This window comes from Fusarium fujikuroi, chromosome FFUJ_chr01, assembly GCF_900079805.1.
Source record: "Fusarium fujikuroi IMI 58289 draft genome, chromosome FFUJ_chr01".
NCBI classification, from domain to species: Eukaryota; Fungi; Ascomycota; class Sordariomycetes; order Hypocreales; family Nectriaceae; genus Fusarium; species Fusarium fujikuroi.
Window position 1 is genome coordinate 5,232,644 of NC_036622.1, and position 11,578 is coordinate 5,244,221.

Genomic DNA, 11,578 nt, shown 5'->3' on the forward strand with positions numbered 1-11,578 from the left:
CCCATTAACAAATCATTCATGTTCAAAGAATAAATGGAACATTAGTTCGAACGAGAGCATCATAAATCGGAATTATTGTCATTACTTCCCAGAACCATGGATTCTTGTTCTTACTCAGATCCAGCGACGTGGCCATTGCCAGCCGATAACTCCCGCACAGTTCAGTTGGATTTTCTTCATTGCAACACAAAATCTTTTGAATCTCATTCCAATTGTCTGGGTTCTCTCATTCATCCGTACGTCAGTGTTGATGGCCACATGTGGTTGGCTACCATCGTCTGATTGGTCGTTGCGATTCCCTTTTGGAACGACCCGACTAATACGAAAACACCAAGCACGTCTAATCATTGCAAGCAAAAGTTCACGGCACTTCTGCTTCTCTGTTCATATTCGTCTATGATTTGAGGATATTTGCTCTTCGAGTGAAGAGTCATGCAGCAATGTCTTGTTCATTTTGAGACTCAACCTCTGTCATCACTACAGCCCATCTTCGAGAAGCCTCGCTACGCTCGGCTCTTCAAGCCCATGATCATCAACTATACTCAGTTGAAACGGCTTGCTAACTATATACCCCACTCACACGCCACGAGCAAGAGTAACTACTCATAGCGAACGAAGGATGGCACATGTTTGCCGCCGCCGCAGCCTTGCAAGACCCTGGAAACTCTATCAACTCTGAACATGTGCTTCAGCTATTGGCTCCCACCTCCATCATCCATCTTATAGCTCATGCCTAGAGTGAGCCCTGGCGGCGGGGCTATCATGGCTATCTGGTGGGGTTGAGCAGATCAACAGGGACCTCCATACACATGAGCAAGTAGATTCGCGTTGAGCACATCGTGTGCGAGGCGTCAGAGCTGCCGACTACGTACAATGGCCGCTGTACCGAGACATTGTACCCGAATTGGTTTCGAGCCAGGTCTCCTTGGTTGTCAACTCGCGTGCCTCGGCCTATATATCCCTGGCTCGCCGTGTTCTTGTTGCTCGATTTTTCATCTGTCTTCAACTTGATCGTGTGAACAGCTTTCAACACTGCTTCAATAGCTCCCTTCTTTCAACACTCGTTCTCTCGCCATACAATGAGAGAGTATCATGGCTTCTCATGTAAGCCTGTATCATGTCCCCAACTCCAATGCCTACTAATCAACATGCTAGGGTGGTAACATGTTGTCCTTGGCTAACGCTCAGTCTCTTCTGGCCGGCATCGTTGCTACTGCTCTTAGCACGCTCTGCCTCACCTCAATTTTTTCCATTAAGAGTCAGGACGAAAGCCCAGGCCTGATCAAATCCTTTTTCCTTTTCTTCTACTCTTCCTTCATCAAACCCCACCAGGGCGGCAAAAAGGGCAATCAACAAGATGCCCTTGAAAGCTTCTACAAGAAGCAAGCCGGGGCTTATGATGCTACCCGAAAGGTCCTCCTTCGTGGACGTGAGGACATGCTGGCCCTTGTTGCCGCGCAGATCCAGGCAAAACTGACGGACGATGCGCCCAAGAATGGCAACAAGAACAAGCGAATCTGGGTTGATGTGAGCTGCTGTGACAACCATGTTGTTGCAACAAATGACTGATATGTTATGCAGATTGGCGGTGGCACTGGCTTCAACATTGAAGCCATGGGCGCATTCGTCGATGTCCCTACCTTCTTCTCGAGCGTATATCTCGTCGACTTCTCCCCTTCTCTCTGTGAAGTGGCACGAAAGCGATTTGAACGCCTTGGCTGGAAGAATGTCAAGGTTGTCTGTGAGGACGCTCGCAAGTTCCGTCTTGAGGACTACGAATCCGGAATGCCTTCAAAGTCCATTCCTCCTTGTTCCCCTGCTCTGAGCTATTTTGACAAGCCTCGCCCCGACTTTGGTGGAGCGGATTTGATCACCATGTCTTACAGCTTGTCCATGATTGTGAGTTACCGTGTTTGATACCGGGGTCCCACGCTGACATCCGGCAATAGCCCGACTACTATTCAGTCATTGACTCTGTGATTTCTCTTCTCTCACCCCAAGGCATCTTGGGAGTGGTTGACTTCTATGTCCAGAACCAGGTTGACTTTGCCTTCCGAAACTACACTGGTGGTCTTGTCGACCGTCACGTCAACTTCTTGTCCCGAAGCTTTTGGCGCTCTTGGTTCGATCTTGACCGGGTTGGTCTCGAGCCCAGTCGCCGAGATTACCTCGAGTACAAGTTTGGTACTGTTCTCAACGTCAACACTCGCAACAAGGGCCTCGGAGCTATCCCCTACTACATCTGGCTCGGATGCCACAAGAAGCCTTTCTCATCGTCCAGTCTTCCCCATGAGATTGTTGAACGAATTGACGCCCTGGTTACAGAGTCTCCTTACCTATACCCCGCCAACCATGGAGATGCCCTGACTCGAGCCATTGAAAGGTCTGCTCCTGAGATTCGATCCAAGGCGTTCCTCACTGCGGTTCAGAATCTGTCTTCCAACCTCCCTCTCCCCTCGTTCTTCTACCAGAACCACCATTGGCGCATCTATTACGATGAGCAGCTCCCCAAGCATACTCAGTTCAAGGACGAGTACATCTACGCTTTCACTTGGGAGGACACTCGTGTGGATGAGCGACTCTTGAAGCTCGGTGTTGACGACAAGGTCCTGGCCATTACTTCTGCTGGTGATAACATTCTATCGTATCTCCTTCAAAGCCCTGCCCGTGTTCATGCTGTAGACTTGAACCCAACCCAGAACCACCTGCTCGAACTCAAGGCTGCTTCTTACACTGCCCTCCCATATGAGGATTTCTGGAAGATCTTTGGAGATGGGAAGCATCCCCACTTCCGTGAGTTGCTCATCACCAAACTCTCTCCTCATCTTTCTGGCCGCGCATTCCAGTACTGGCTCAAGAACGTCCATGTGTTCCAGAACAGCAGTGGTTACGGTCTCTACGATACCGGAGGTTCTCGCCACGCTATCCGTGTCTTCCGTTGGATTGCCCGGATCTTTGGTCTGCAGAAGGCTGTGAAGCAGCTTCTTGAGGCGAAGACTCTGAACGAGCAGCGAGAAATCTGGCGACGAAAGATCCGCCCTGCTCTTCTTTCCAAGCTTGTCTGTAACTTGGTTGTCTCTCAGGAGAGCTTCCTCTGGGCTGCTCTTGGTGTTCCTAAGAACCAGCTGGCCATGATCGAGGCAGATCACGCCGAGTCCGACCTCGTGAAGGGTCCTAAACCTGCCGCAAAGAACACTCGCTCTCATGCTATTTGGCACTACATGGTCAACACTCTTGACCCTGTCGCTGAGGAGACTCACATAGCCGCTGATAACCCTTACTACTATGTTTGCATGGATGGCAAGTTCTCTCCCAAGTGTCACCCCGATTATCTCAGCCCTAGGGCCCACGCCAAACTCTCTCGTCCCAATGCTCTTGATGGTCTCCGTATTCACACTGATGAGCTGGAGGAGGTTATTGCACGCATCACCCCCGGTACTCTGACTGTTGCCGTCGTCATGGACAGCATGGACTGGTTCGACACTGGATCTCGAGCCGCTGCCGCCCAGATCACTAAGCTTAACCGAGCTTTGGCTATGGGTGGTCGTGTGCTGCTCCGTTCTTCGGCCTTGACCCCATGGTACATCAAAGAGTTTGAGGCTCATGGCTTCTCACCTAAACGACACGGTGCTCGCCTCGATGGAGCCTGCATTGACCGTGTCAACATGTATGCTAGCTGCTGGATTTGCACCAAGTCAGAGAACTTGCCTCCTCCCACCCCCGAGATGGATCGTGCTGGAGGCTCCGAGATTACTTCTTTGACTATCTAACTCGGACAGCTGGATTGGACTGAGACAAGGATTTGACATTGCGGAAATTAGTACAGAACAGAATAGCGAGCTTGAACAATAAAAATTGATATTGCGCAGCTGCTTCTTAGCCTTCACCCTGCTAGGCTCTGAAAGTGTTGGCAAAGCCTATGAATTTCACAAGCCAAAACCCGTGGGAGACCAGAAATCTGAACCCTACGTTCAGAAGAAAAGTAAAATAGCCGTCGTATGTGAAGTTGACGCAATCTTTGTTAACTCAAAGGAAATTTTTCTATACAGGTGTCTGCAGTCACAAATCTGCGCGACAAGTAGTACTATCAACATCATCCTTCATACCTTACACACGCCAATCAACACTCAACCGCTTTATGCCTTCCACACTCGTCGGACAGCCTCGGTGATACCAACGTCGTTGGTCTCGAACTCGTACAGTCCAACACCAACGAGGACAGTCGCAATGTTGAGGAGCCAGTTGAAGATCTTTCGGAGGCCGGGGTAGGTCCTTGAGGGAATATAGTCGATGACAACCTGCTGGAAGCCCATGTGGGAGTGGAGGAGGAGAACACTGCAGAGGATGGCGTCGAGAGTAGGGTTGAGAGATCCAGCGGCGAAGGGAGCGACGGTCAGAGGGACGAGGCCGGCGGCGAGGAGACGCTCGAAGGTCCAGTGGTAAGAGCCGTGGGCGGCGTTGGGCTCGGGGATGGGAGCAGGGTCGTTGACTAGAGTATGTGTTAGTTATTGATATCCATGTCATGTGAAGCCGGTCAAGTTGCGATTCGGCTTTTGGATGTATTCGTACCACCACCCTCGATGCGCTCTGTGAATACGTTAGCATATGGTCCTTATAACAGATGTACTGGTACGCACGAGGTCCAGGAGGGAGGATAGCAGATCGTCGAGCAGTGTTGTGGAAAGCAGCGACACCCTTGAGCTGAGATCGGATGTTAGGCATAGGCATGAAAGTGCTTCGGGTCGCGGGGACAGCGGCCAATCGAGAAGCCATAGCGGTCTGCCTAAGCAGAGAGGAACGCGCAATTGAGGCCATTTTGAAGCGTTGAGTGGTCTATTCTTGCTGGTGTTGTCGCGGCGCTCAATTGGTGGCTGCTTCGAAGGGCGTTAGTGGTTCAGAGGAAGAATTGGATTGATGATGTCGACTGGACCTCAATCAATTCGAACTGGCCCGGAACTGGATGTCCTACCATTGCCGAGGATCTCGAATTACCTCTTTCGTGATTGGTTCAAGGCGTCCCGAAGGTTTCCCTGTGGTGTGGATCCCTCTGCCTGTCACGGAGCCAATAGCGCTGCCTCATCAATGTCACCTATGATTGGTCGGTTTTTTGAAGATTCTATCCGACGTCGCTTGGATTTTTTTGGGCTAACAGCTTCGAGCCATGATGCCCAGATTTGTTTGAGTTGGAGAAAAGTTAGATCCTAGAGACGTTTTCTTTCTTTGTCCTTTCAATTATTTCAACTGAGCAATTGCTCAATCCGTTCACCATGGCGATCCATGCCATCGTCTCGAAACTTGCGCCCTCACGAACAACCATTTATTCGAGATGCCTTAATGCACAACGGTCCCTCCAAGTTCGAAACATCGCGACGACGTACCTCAACAAAGTTGCAGAAGGCGAGAAGAGATGGAAAGAGAGGGCAGAAAAGATTCAGAATGGCGAGATTCCACACACATTAGATGTACTTCAAGAAAGAGGATACATCAAGGATATAGCAGGGTATACGACACTACCCACGATCCTCAACTCGAATCTAACTGATACAATAGATCCCCTGAAAAGATCAAAGAAATCATGCGAGTCAGGAGGATAGGCTCCTACGTCGGTATCGATCCCACCGCCGACTCGATGCACGTCGGTCACTTGCTACCGCTGATGCCCATGTTCTGGATGTGGTTCCACGGTTATCCTGCTGTCACCTTGATCGGTGGCTCGACTGCCCGTATTGGTGATCCTACCGACCGACTCGAGAGCCGAACGATTCTTTCCAATTCCGATATTTCCAAGAACATCACAAAGATCCATGTCCAATTGACGAAGTTATGGAAAAATGTCCACCTATTAAAACAGAAGTACGGATATGAGGAGGACTGGGCTGCCACACATCGTTTGTTGAACAACAACATGTGGCTAGGGAACCTTACTCTGTACGATTTTGCCAAAAGGATAGCCAGGCACACGAGAATCGGACCTATGCTGGCTAGGGATACGTGAGTTGCCCTCAAACCCAGAAACTGCCATTCAGAGTGCTGACAAAGACTTATAGTGTTAAGCGAAAGATGACTGAAGGAGACGGCATGTCTCTCGGCGAATTCATGTATCCTCTTCTTCAAGGATGGGATTTCTGGCACATGTACAACAAACTTGGCATTCAGATGCAGATTGGAGGCTCAGATCAGTATGGCAACATCACTGCGGGAATAGATGCCCTCAAAACCATTCGCGAGACCGAAGAGGCGCCTCACTTGAAGAAGCCTTCAACCTGGGATCATGAGCCATTTGGTTTCACCGTTCCGTTATTAACAGATTCTGCCGGCAACAAGTTTGGTAAAAGTGCCGGCAATGCTATATGGCTGGATGAGTTCAAAACATCAGCATTCGACTTGTACGGCTACTTTGTGAGAAGGTCTGACGAGGAGGTTGAGAATTTGCTCAAGATGTTCACATTCATGCCTCTGGAGCAGATCTCCAAGCTAATGGAGGAGCACCGAGCGGCACCCCAGGAGCGAAAGGCCCAGCACACCCTGGCTTTCGAGGTTCTTTCACTTATTCACGGAGCTCAGAGGGCTGTTCAGGAGGCCAAGCAACACGAGTTTCGATTCGGCACCAAGCTACCCAAGGGTATTGTCAACGAGCCCACTCCAGACACTGGTATCGTCACTGTCAACAATGCCCCAAGAAGCGATATTCAACTCCCTCGCTCCATCATGAAATCCTCACCGGCAAAGATTCTCCACGCTGTCGGTCTCGCATCCAGCAGCAGTGAAGGTCAACGTCTGCTTTCAGCACAAGGCGCCTATATCGCCGCTCAGCCTGGCCAGAAGAGGGGTCTCGTCCCTGGCAATCTGTCCTGGACTCCCATGAAGGCATGGTTCCCCGAGGAGACTTCCAAATTCCTCATCGACGACCGCATGCTCATCATGCGCAAGGGCAAGCACAACGTCCGAATCGTCGAGCTCATCAGCGATGAAGAGTGGAAGAAGAGCGGCCAGATCTATCCTGGCCAGCCTGGTACTGGTCTCTTGCGCAGAATGAAGGACGAGCTGAAGAAAGAGGTAGAGGCGAAGGGTAGCTCATTATCAGACAGGGAGCTTACTCAAATTGCCTCGAGGAAGAAAAACCAACTGAGCGTTGCCAATAACTCGAATATTGAGCTGCCCAATAAGCACGATGTGCGTGAGAGGCGGGCTCAACTAACATGGGACAGGAGAGGCAAATGAGGGGCTGCCTGTGCAGAATCGGCTTGTGTTTGCCGTGTAATATAGCACTGTATTATATTGTAATCTGCATGATACCATAGATATGAAGTAAAACGTTAAAAATGATGGGTATAGAGATTTGAAACTGGATCTATCTATAAAAGACTGCCAAGTCCCCCTTTGGAACTGGCAACTTCTTGAGTTTCTCCATAATTTCACTATCCGTCATGTTCTGCTCTGTGATGATTTGGTCAAAGTGATGACAGCCATCTGTGTACTTCTGCAGTGGATCTCCTCCTGGGACAGGGCGGCTTTGGCCAGAGGCTAAGGCGGCAAGATATTGCTTAGAGACGACGAATTTGTGAACGCGGTATATGCAACCCTTTATGACGCCAAACTGAACGAATCTGCGAACGTCAACAAAACGAAGGACTTCGAAACCTGTGACTTGATGCCCCTTGAGCCATTCCATGACGGATTTTCCAGGAGCAAAGGTGGACATGAGTTTGATAAGATGATAGTTGCTCACAAGGCCGCGTCCGTGAGATACATATGCAGCACACTCATCAACCATCCCGTCAACATTTCGGATAAAGTCATGGATCCCAGGGCGTGGAGCGTAGCATGCCGTGAAAAAGAACATGTCAAGAAGTAGAATAGTGTCGTAGTAGAGGAGATGGCGGAGCGCGGTCTTTGCTAGCTCAAGAGAGACCGAAGCAGCGTGGGCGATACGTCGAACATCAGAGACGCCGTCGATGTGAGAGATGACTTTCTGGAGGGTGAGGTCCCAGGTCGGATCCATAATGTCAGAGAATTTGGCCTTTGGAACAGGGACATGCCAGCCTCGAACCCTGGGAGGATCCATGTGGTGAGGGAAGAGCTTCATGTTGATAGTATTGGCTTCGTCTGTAAATTCATTAGTATCAAGTCCGAGCCAGCGACAAAGTTAGCTTACCAACGGGAATCATGCACTCTCCATAATTGTCCAAATCCTCTTTGACAATCTCGAGCAAACTATCAATCGGTCTCCTCCCGGACCCTTTAGTCTCTGCATTTTGGCTCAAGTACTCGTTTTGTTTCTCCATCTCAGAAAAGGTAGAGGCTAGACCACGAACGACGCGTTCATAAGGAACATGATCAACATCAGCGTCGAGCACGAGGCCGAAGTTGAAGATGAACTCATTTCGAAGATACTTGGTGTGTGGAATAACAACTGGGTATCCTAGGACAGTGTACTTCCCATCTGGCGTGTTGATGGTGAGATAGCGATTGCAGAAGGCTTGTCTCGGAATGATGTATTCATGGAGTACGTCGAAGTCGATAAGAGGGGATTTGGTTGAGCCTTCGACGGCGGTTATGCAGCCTGCGGGAGACTGTGCGACGATCTTGGGGCCTAAATAGTATTAGGAGAGATATATGAGCTCATTGGTCTTGACTATTTACCCTCTTGGGGGAAGAATCTGGCGTAAAAGATGCCTTGAATCATGATGAACTTGGGATCATTATCTGGTATTGATCAGAGGAGTTGATATTGACTCTGACCATTCGCTGGTGTATATATATATATGAAAGAGATGGTATGTCTTCTTCTAGGCGATGCAGCTTATTCCATCTTGTCAATAATTTGAACGCATCTTATTGAAACCTTCAGATGAGAGTTGAAGATGGTTAAGTAAAGCTAGGCATGTTCGCAGTTCAACTCAATTGGGATCAAGACCAACGCCCCACGCTGATTGGTTACCCTGTATCAACCCAGGACCCTCATAAGAATGTAGAGTGAGTGAGTGGTGTGTTCAGCATTGAACGTCAAGATGAGTATAACAAAATGAGATCTCCCGCCAAAGTCTTCTTCTCATCATCTAACTGATCTCGTTGTTTCGGAACATTGCGCTGTTTAAGCCTTTTTGAACAAACGGAAGCGAAAAGCTGCGAGAGTGAGATGGGTGCTTGAATCATGAGTTTATGTGCAGCCTAAAGCCACAAGTGTCCCCCATAAGGCACAAAGGAGGTATGAAAAGGGGAACAATTTCAATACATGACGTCCGCCTTTTCGGATAAAGAGGATGAGATGAGGTCTAGTCCGCAGCTCCCGGAAATGATGTTGACTTGGCTGTGATTACTGGAATCTGGCTCCAGAAGATGATGGACGGCGGTGGAATAAGATGATAAGTGTTCATATGCTTGAGAGAGAACCAAACCTTTCAAGAGAAACGATCCTGTCTCATAAAAAGGTTTTGATACAACATTTAACTCGCATGCAAACAAAGTCTCTATTCACAGAATATTTCTTTTTATAACTTCTCCAAACCCTGCCCTGCTTCATCGACTCTGCATACTCCGTACCCTTCATTCTATTTGATAATTATCCACAGCGCGTCATTGGCAGTAAAAGTTGCCCCACGTCACTACCGACTGATAATACCACCTGAGCCTAGGCTGCCTGCGCCTACGCCTGCATCTGCAGTTGATCCAATTGAGTAACTCAGCACTTAGCGTATGGGACTGGGCCTTGACGTCTAGTCTACCCTCCACTTCTTCTCAAGGCTTCGCTCAATTTACCTGCTTCCAACTTCGCCTTCAACATCGTCTTGACTTCCAAGACTACACCTTTCCTCCCAACATCCCCAGGCAATAGACTATACCTATTTAGCAGTAACAGCATATCTGGGAACAGCTCTCAAGATCGCTCATAACCTACTTCTGCACTCAAGAGCTCCCTCCCCGCTCTTTTCCATCCTCAACCCCCGCCGCTATCGCTATTCGACCCCCTCGTTGCGCCGCGCCACGCCATATCGCCAGTCTACACAATGGCTGACAACCCCGAGCCGAGCGCTGACTCTCAGATCACCTTCAAGGTGAAGACTTCCTCAGACAGCACGCATAGCATCACTATCAACGATACAGCAACTGTCCTCGACCTCAAGACTAAGCTCGCGGGAGAGGACTTTGAGAACATTCCCGTTGAACGACAGCGTCTCATCTACTCTGGCAGAGTCATGAAGAACGATGATGCTCTGAGCACTTACAAGATTAAGCACAACAACACAATCCACATGGTCAAGAGCGCTGCCAGCAATCAGCAGCCCAATCAAACTCCCACCGCCAACACCTCCACATCGACTCCCGCCCCCACCAACATGGCTTCAGGCACAGCAAACCAACCTTTTGCCAACTTGACTGGTGCTCGGTATGCTGGATTTGGGAATGGCCTTCCCGGCCTCGATATGTTTGGGCCCGACGGTGGTGTACGTATGATGCACTGTAGATGTCGACTGTTGCTGACACATACTTCTAGATGGGCGCTCCAATGGACGAGGCACGAATTCAACGACTTATGTCCGATCCCAACGTTCAACAATCTATGAACGAGGCTCTTAACAATCCCGATTTTATCAATATGCTGATCGATTCGAACCCTATGCTTCGAAACCTTCCCAACGCCCGAGAAATCATTACATCACCATTTATGCGACAGATGATGAGCAGCCCCGAGATGATGAGCCAGGCTATGCGTATGCAGCGAAGCATGCAAGGAGGAGAGGCTGGAGCTTTCCCAGCTCCCGGTGCTACCGACACCACACCCCAGGCCGCAGCCAGCGGAGGAAATACGCAGGGTCAACAAGGCCAGGCAAACCCTCTCGCCAGCCCATTTCTCTCAGGCATGTTGGGAGGCCAACAGGGAGGCAACGCTCCTGACATGGCTCAGCTGATGCAGCAGCTCCAGGGACTTCGCTCACTGTACGGAGACGTCGGCCAGGGACAGACAGCGACGGGACAGACTGGCACAGGTAACACACCTAGCCAAGGAGCGACGGACAGTTCGGCCGATGCGCAAAACTCTGGAACAACGCCCAGCCAAGGTGGTACGCAGCAGGGCTCAACCACTAGCCCACCTCCCGCGAACCCATTCGCTGCGCTCTTCCCTCCGCCTGGAGCTGGCGCACAGCCTAACAACCCCTTTGGCATGAACCCCGAGATGATGCAGCAGATGATGCAAATGCTTGGTGGTGGTGGATTGAACCCGGCTCCTGCGGCCCCTGCTGATAACCGACCCCCGGAAGAGCGCTACGCTGAGCAATTGCGCCAGCTTAACGATATGGGCTTCTTTGACTTTGACCGCAATGTTGCGGCCCTGCGTCGAAGTGGCGGGAGTGTCCAGGGCGCCATTGAGCATTTGCTTAGCGGACCTTGAACGAGAGGCCCAGTGCGGAAATTTTGGGGATTAGAATCCAGGGTTTGCTCACTTCAGTTGGGAGGGGTATTCGAGTCAAGACTGGCGAGACAAGCTGAGAAATACAGGTTGGTTGGGGAGATATCCTCTAGGTGAAGCATGGTGTGGTCATAAATATCAGGTTTGGAACAGAGAGTATTTCGAACT

At 50.1% G+C, this 11,578-nt stretch overlaps 5 protein-coding genes; 3 read left to right on the plus strand and 2 right to left on the minus strand.

Annotated features, from left to right (window-relative positions):
- Positions 1-1,092: 1,092 nt before the first annotated feature.
- FFUJ_00495 (related to S-adenosylmethionine:diacylglycerol 3-amino-3-carboxypropyl transferase) lies at positions 1,093-3,770 on the plus strand (the record flags this gene model as incomplete). XM_023573230.1 has 4 exons in its annotated part: positions 1,093-1,104; positions 1,156-1,527; positions 1,582-1,899; positions 1,950-3,770. 4 exons carry the CDS (start codon positions 1,093-1,095, stop codon positions 3,768-3,770), a joined length of 2,523 nt encoding a protein of 840 aa, XP_023425537.1.
- Positions 3,771-4,136: 366 nt separating this feature from the next.
- FFUJ_00494 (related to succinate dehydrogenase precursor) lies at positions 4,137-4,815 on the minus strand (the record flags this gene model as incomplete). XM_023573231.1 has 3 exons in its annotated part: positions 4,137-4,489; positions 4,570-4,587; positions 4,638-4,815. The coding sequence occupies 3 exons, from the start codon at positions 4,813-4,815 to the stop codon at positions 4,137-4,139; spliced, it is 549 nt and encodes a 182-aa protein (XP_023425538.1).
- A 452-nt stretch (positions 4,816-5,267) lies between these two features.
- Positions 5,268-7,221, plus strand: FFUJ_00493 (probable tyrosine--trna ligase precursor, mitochondrial; the record flags this gene model as incomplete). XM_023573232.1 has 3 exons in its annotated part: positions 5,268-5,500; positions 5,551-5,991; positions 6,048-7,221. 3 exons carry the CDS (start codon positions 5,268-5,270, stop codon positions 7,219-7,221), a joined length of 1,848 nt encoding a protein of 615 aa, XP_023424986.1.
- A 130-nt stretch (positions 7,222-7,351) lies between these two features.
- FFUJ_00492 (related to nitrogen permease regulator) lies at positions 7,352-8,686 on the minus strand (the record flags this gene model as incomplete). XM_023573233.1 has 3 exons in its annotated part: positions 7,352-8,106; positions 8,156-8,593; positions 8,644-8,686. 3 exons carry the CDS (start codon positions 8,684-8,686, stop codon positions 7,352-7,354), a joined length of 1,236 nt encoding a protein of 411 aa, XP_023424987.1.
- Positions 8,687-10,007: 1,321 nt separating this feature from the next.
- FFUJ_00491 (related to ubiquitin-like protein DSK2) lies at positions 10,008-11,392 on the plus strand (the record flags this gene model as incomplete). XM_023573234.1 has 2 exons in its annotated part: positions 10,008-10,445; positions 10,496-11,392. The coding sequence occupies 2 exons, from the start codon at positions 10,008-10,010 to the stop codon at positions 11,390-11,392; spliced, it is 1,335 nt and encodes a 444-aa protein (XP_023424988.1).
- Between the last annotated feature and the right edge of the window lie 186 nt (positions 11,393-11,578).